We start from the raw sequence: 6,673 nt of genomic DNA, 5'->3' as shown, positions 1-6,673 counted from the left end.
CACATGCCAAGGTGGTTTGCTGTATCCATCCCCCATCATCTACATTAGGTATTTAACCTAGTGTTAGCCCTTCTCCATCCCCCACCTACCCTGCTGTCCCTCCCCTACCCACCCACCCCCCGACAGGCCCCAGTGTGTGATGTTCCCCTCCCTGTGTCCATGTGTTCTCATTGTTCAACAACCACTTATGAGTGAGAACATGCGATGTTTGGTTGTCTGTTCTTGTGTCCGTTTGCTGAGGATGATGGCTTTCAGCTTCATCTATGTCCCTGCAAAGGACATGAACTCATCCTTTTTTTATGGCTGCATAGTATTCTATGGTGTATATGTGCCGTGTTTTCTTTATCCAGTCTGTCATTGGTGGTCATTTGGGTTGGTTCCAAGTCTTTATTATTGTAAACAGTGCTGCAATAAACATACGTGTACATGTGTCTGTATAACTCAGTTTTATAATTTTTTGGGTATATGCCCAGTAATGGGATTGCTTAGTCAAATGGTGTTTCTAGTTCTAGATCTTTGAGGAAACTCCACACTGTCTTCGACAATGGTTGAACTAATCTACACTCCCACCAACAGTGTAAAAGTGTTTCTTTTTCTCCACATCCTCTCCAGCATCTGTTGTCTTCTGATTTTTTAATGATCGCCATTCTAACTGGCGTGAGATGGTATCTCAATGTGGTTTTGATTTGCATTTCCCTAATGACTAGTGATGATGAGTATTTTTTTCATATGTTTGTTGGCTGCATATATGTCTCCTTTTGAGAAGTGTCTGTTCATATCCTTTGCCCACTGTTTGATGCGGTTGTTTTTTTCTTATAAATTTGGTTAAGTTCTTTGTAGATTCTGGTATTAGCCCTTTGTCAGATGGGTAGATTGCAAAGATTTTTTCCCATTCTGTTGGTTCCCAGTTCACTCTAATGATAGTTTCTTTTGCTGTGCCGAAGCTCTTAAGTTTAATTAGATCCCATTTGTCCATTTTGGCTTTTGTTGCCACTGCTTTTTGTGTTTTAGTCATGAAGTCCTTGTCTATGCCTATGCTCTGAATGGTATTGCCTAGGTTTTCTTCTAGGGTTTTTATGATGTTAGGTCTTATGTTTAAATCTTTAATCTATCTGGGGTTAAGTTTTGTATAAGGTGTAAGGAAGGGATCTAGTTTCAGCGTTCTGAACATGGTTAGCCAGTTTCCCAACACCATTGATTAAATAGGGAACCCTTTCCCCATTGCTTGTTTTTGTCAGGTTTGTCGAAAGATCTGATGGTTGTAGATGTGTGGTATTACTTCTGAGGCCTCTGTTCTGTTCCATTGGTCTGTATCTCTGTTTTGGTACCAGTAGCATGCTGTTTTGATTACTGTAGCTTTGAAGTATAGTTTGAAGTCAGGTAGTCTGATGCCGTTGGCTTTGTTCTTTTTGCTTAGGATTGCCTTGGCTATGAGGGCTCTCTTTTGATTCCATATGAACTTTAAGGTGTTTTTTTCCAATTCTGTGAAAATAGTCAATGGTAGATTGATGGGGATAGCATTGGATCTATAAATTTCTTTGGGCAGTATGGCCATTTTCATGATATTGATTCTTCTTAACCATGAGCATAGAATGTTTTTCCATCTGTTTGTGTCCTCTCTTATTTACTTGAGCAGCGGTTTGTAGTTCTCCTTGAAGAGGTCCTTCATATACCTTGTCAGTTGTATTCCTAGGTATTTTATTCTCTTTGTAGCAATTGTGTTTGGGAGTTCACTCATGATTTGGCTCTCTGTCTGTTATTGGTGTATAGGAATGCTTGTCATTTTCGCACATTGATTTTGTCTCCTGAGACTTTGCTGAAGTTGCTTATCAGCTTAAGGAGATTTGGGGCTGAGATTATGAGGTCTTCTGAATATACAATTATGTCATCTGCAAATAGAGAGAATTTGACTTCCTCTTTTCCAAATCAAATATGCTTTATTTCTTTTTCTTGCCTGATTGTCCTGGCCAGAACTTTCATTACTATGTTGAATAGGAGTAGTGAGAGAGCACATCCTTGTCTTGTGCCAGTTTCAAAAGAATGCTTCCTGTTTTGGCCCATTCAGTATGATATTGGCTGTAGGTTTGTTGTAAATAGCTTCTATTGTTTTAAGATACATTCCATCTATACCTAGTTTATTGAGAGATTTTAGCATAAAGGGCTGTTGAATTTTGTCAAAGGCCTTCTCTGCATCTGTTGAGATAATCATGTGGTTTTTGTCTTTGGTTCTGTTTGTGTGATGGATTACGTTTTAGATTTGTGTGTGTTGAACCAGCCTTGCATTCCAGGGATGAAGCTGACTTGATCAAGTCGAATTCAACTTTTTTAGATTCCACAAAATAGCAGGATCATGTGGCATCACTTTTCATTGTTTGGTGTCCTCTTGGCAGATTTTTGCCTACTAAACGTTTTGAAACTTCACATTATGGAACTATTATGATTTAGCTTTGTAGCCACCCCAGAGGGCCTCAGGCCCAGGCAGGGAGCTGTTGTAGGGGTGGGGCCACTGCAGAGAACCCGACTAGGGCAACTTACAGTGGGGCTTGGACACAGAACCACCTCAAAGAGCCCCAACTAGGTCAACGTCTGGTGGAGCTATGGGCCCGGGGTCACCTCCTTGACTTGTGGGGCCACTGGCGTGCAGCTCATGGTCTGTGCCTAAGTGCCATGGGGGTGGGGCCCCTCAGAGTTGTGGGAATCCAAACCCTGGGCCAATGCTTTCAGAACATGAGACATGGAGTCAAATAAGTTTATTTTCAAGCCTTAATGTATGTTGTTTGCCCAACAGGGTTTTGAATGTACTTGGGACTGTTAATAGTTACCCCTTTCTTCCTTCCTATGTATCCCTTTTAGAATGGGAATGTCCATCCTATGCCTGTTCCATTGTGGTATTTTGGAAGCACATAACTTGTGTGATTTTTATAAGCTCACAGCTTGAGAAAAATTTGCCTCAGGATTAGTCACTTCCTGAGTCTTATCTATATCTGATTTAGAGGACATTTACATGAGACTCTGGACTTCTTTAGACTTTTGAGCTGATACTGGCTATTGAGAAGAAATGAATGCATTTTGCCTGTGAGAAGGACACACATTTTTGAAAGCTAGGAGTGGAATGCTATGGTCTGAACATTGGTTTCACCCCCTAAAACTCATATATTTGAAAATTTCCAATTCAGTAGTATTAAGAGGTGGGTCCTTTAAGAGGTGATTAAATCATGAGGGGTCTTCCCTTGTGACTGGGATTAGTGTCCTTATATATGAGACCTAAGGGAACTTGTTCACTCCTTCTGCCATGTTGGGAAACATAGAAAGTGCCTCTGTGACAAACTAGACCCTCACCAGGCACTGAATCTGCCAGCGCCTTGATCTTGGACTCCCGAGACTCCAGAACTATCAACCAAAAATGGCTGCTGTTGTAAATTACCCAGTCTCAAATATTTTGTTAAAACAACCCAAATGGACTTAGACACGTGTATTTAGCTAATATAATAATAACAGTGTGTGGGGAAAACAGCTTAATAAGTAGTGCATTAAAAGAGAAAATATTTGGTTATTTTCATAAGTATGTTGAGCATGAACAACAAATGTCCTGGTTCCCATTGTTCAGGTCCAGTTTCCTCTCCATGGGTTTTATACACTCTCTGTAAAACTTTGACAATTGATGGAAGTTAAGAAAGCGAAAAACTCGTTTTTTATTTAGAAGCAAAAAAATCTCACATTATTTGAACAATATTACTTATTAGATTTCCTCCTCTGCATCTTTAGATGGCATCCTGCACGCCATGCCCATCGAGTGCTGAAGCTGTGTCCCGGTTTTGTCGATTCTTATTTTTCTTAGTCTTGGATTCTGCTTTTGCAATGAACCCCTAGCTTAGATAACATCAGTCCGATATCACTGGGTTTTGTGGCTAAAACTATACTATATAATGTTTACTTTTAAATGCTGACATCTTCACACAAAGAAACTAAAAGTTCAATTTCATCCTTAAGACATTAGCCAAAAACTTGGACCAGTGAAACATGACAATGTTCAGAATCTCAAAGGAAAAAGTTTGCTTTCATTTTTAGTGGTTTAATTAGGCTGCACTTACAGGGAGGCAATGGGTATAGTGCAAAGGGTTTGGAGTCTCAAGATCCATTTCTGAGCCTGGGGGCTGTAGGCCTGGAACACACTTTATGAACCTGTAAAACTGGAATTTCCTCAACTGGAAAGTGCAAGTTGTAAAGTTGCGATGGGAAGATTTAAGTAAGATAATAGAAACAAAAACATGCTACACAAATGTTTAAGTTACAAATTAAAATATTAAAACTTGCCCAATTCCCCAGTGCAAAAAGAACTAATTTGGTGAAACACTGTCCTTTATATATGGCCACAGAAAGTCCCGACCTGAGGGGCTCCCCCATTGGACGGGGCCAGAACACGGACCTGCATCTGGAGGAGGAGGGAAAGTTGACAGCGTCAGCACACCGCGAAGTATTTAGAGAACATCCGTCACCGCGATCTCGGAGGAAGGGGGCTGTTGAGAGAGGCAATCATCCAGAATGGCTACTCTGATGTACGTCAATAAGGAAAATGGAGAAACAGGCACCCGTGTGGCGGCTAAGGATGGGCTGAAGCTGGGGTCTGGACCTTCAGTCAAAGCCTTAGATGGGAGATCTCAGGTTTCAACACCACGTTTTGGCAAAACGTTCCCTGCCCCACCAGCCTTACCTAAAGCTACCAGAAAGGCTTCGGGAACTGTCAACAGAGCTACAGAAAAGTCGGTAAAGACCAATGGACCCCTCAATCAAAAACAGCCAAGCTTTTCTGCCAAAAAGATGGCTGGGAAGACCGTTAAAGCAAAAAGCTCTGTTCCTGCCTCAGATGATGCCTATCCAGAAATAGAGAATTTTTTTCCCTTCAATCCTCTAGACTTTGAGAGTTTTGACCGGCCCGAAGAGCACCAGATTGCGCACCTACCCTTGAGCGGAGTGCCCCTTATGATCCTCGACGAGGAGAGAGAGCTTGGAAAGCCGTTTCAGCTGGGCCCTCCTTCACCTGTGAAGATGCCCTCTCCACCATGGGAGCCCAATCTGTTGCAGTCTCCTTCAAGCATTCTGTCGACCCTGGATGTTGAATTGCCACCTGTTTGCTGTGACATAGATACTTAAATTCCTTAGTGCTTTAGAGTTTGTATTTGTATTAATAAAGCATTCGGGACAAAAAAAAAAAGAAAACATCCATCACCAAAGAGGGACTGTAATTTTAGAACTTTGCAGAAACATAATTTCTTAGTACAACTTTGCAAGAAAATAAGCTTAAACAACAAAAAAGGGAAAATACCTGATGCAGCTCAACAAAGGCAGCCCTGTGGCTTGCTGACTCGTAAGTACTCTTTATGCTACTTTATGAGACACATGTGGGTTGCGTAGGTTTATTAAATACTAATACTTTGAATAAATAGAGATGTAACCATCCCTGCAGAATTGTGGGATACGACACATTTTTTATTATACTTTAAGTTCTTGGGTACATGTGCAGATCATGCAGATTTGTTTGTTACATAGGTATACATGAGCCATGGTGGTTTGCTGCACTCATAAACCTGTCATCTACATTACGTATTTGTCCTAATGCTCTCCCTCCCCTAGCCCTTACCCCTCAACAGGCTCCGTATGTGATGCCCCCCTCCCTGTGGCCATGTGTTCTCATTGTTCAACTCCCACTTATGAGTGAGAACATGTGGCGTGTGGTTTTCTGTTCCTGAGTTAGTTTGCTGAGAATGATGGTTTCCAGCTTCATCCACGTCCCTGCAAAGGACATGAACTCATCCTTTTATATGGCTGCATAGTATTCCATGGTGTATATATGTCACGTTTTCTTTATCCAGTCTATCATTGATGGACATTAGGGTTGGTTCCAAGTCTTTGCTATTGTGAACAATGCCACAATAAACATACTTGTGCACGTGTCTTTATAGTAGAATGATTTATAATACTTTGGGTGTATACCCAGTAATGGGATTGCTGGGTCAAATGGTATTTCTGGTTCTAGATCCTTGCAGAATTGCCACACTGTCTTCCACAATGGTTGAACTAATTGACACTCCCACCAACAGTGTAAAACCATTTTAAAATACAGCTTTCACCTGTGACTGTAATTCATGCATAAATTAGATTGGAAACCTTGAGGTGGTGGTGAGTATTTTGAAACATTAGAGATCACACATGTATAAACCCACCATCTATAAATGTGATTTTGAGTGTACATGTAGTTTAAACACATAATTATACTTATTTCTTTGCGTATGCAACACCAAGTCCAACAAATATTTATTTTCTAGGACCTGGAGAGTTAAGATGAAAACTACCTTGATCATGACATGTAAGAGTTTAAAATCTCATGTGGGATGTGAACATCTAAAAACATAGTTCTAATTGCTGTGATGGGAAATTGGAGTCCCGTATGATGAGCTTAGCCCGCAGCGAAGAGGAGCACCTCTCCTGACTGGTCTAGAGAGAGCGTTCGGTAGAAGTGAAGGTGTAACAATATGCCTCTCTGATGAAAGGATGCCTGAGTTTGAGATATAAAAAGGGGGTTGGCCTGGCAAGGGGGTACAGAGAGAAGTTTTGATTTACACAACTGCAGTTTATTAGAAATAAAAGGGCAAAAGATGATCACGCAGAAACCAAA

At 41.0% G+C, this 6,673-nt stretch overlaps 1 protein-coding gene across 1 annotated transcript; it reads left to right on the top strand.

The window, feature by feature from the left end:
* Window positions 1-4,527: 4,527 nt before the first annotated feature.
* LOC105712570 (securin-like) lies at window positions 4,528-5,196 on the top strand. The gene has a single exon (XM_064368438.1). It carries the CDS (start codon window positions 4,543-4,545, stop codon window positions 5,149-5,151), a length of 609 nt encoding a protein of 202 aa, XP_064224508.1. The 5' UTR covers window positions 4,528-4,542; the 3' UTR covers window positions 5,152-5,196.
* Window positions 5,197-6,673: the final 1,477 nt, after the last annotated feature.

Source organism: Aotus nancymaae, unplaced genomic scaffold (genome assembly GCF_030222135.1).
Source record: "Aotus nancymaae isolate 86718 unplaced genomic scaffold, 86718_ANA_hifiasm-v0.15.2.pri h1tg000077l, whole genome shotgun sequence".
NCBI classification, from domain to species: Eukaryota; Metazoa; Chordata; class Mammalia; order Primates; family Aotidae; genus Aotus; species Aotus nancymaae.
This window is presented reverse-complemented; position numbering and strand designations above follow the sequence as displayed.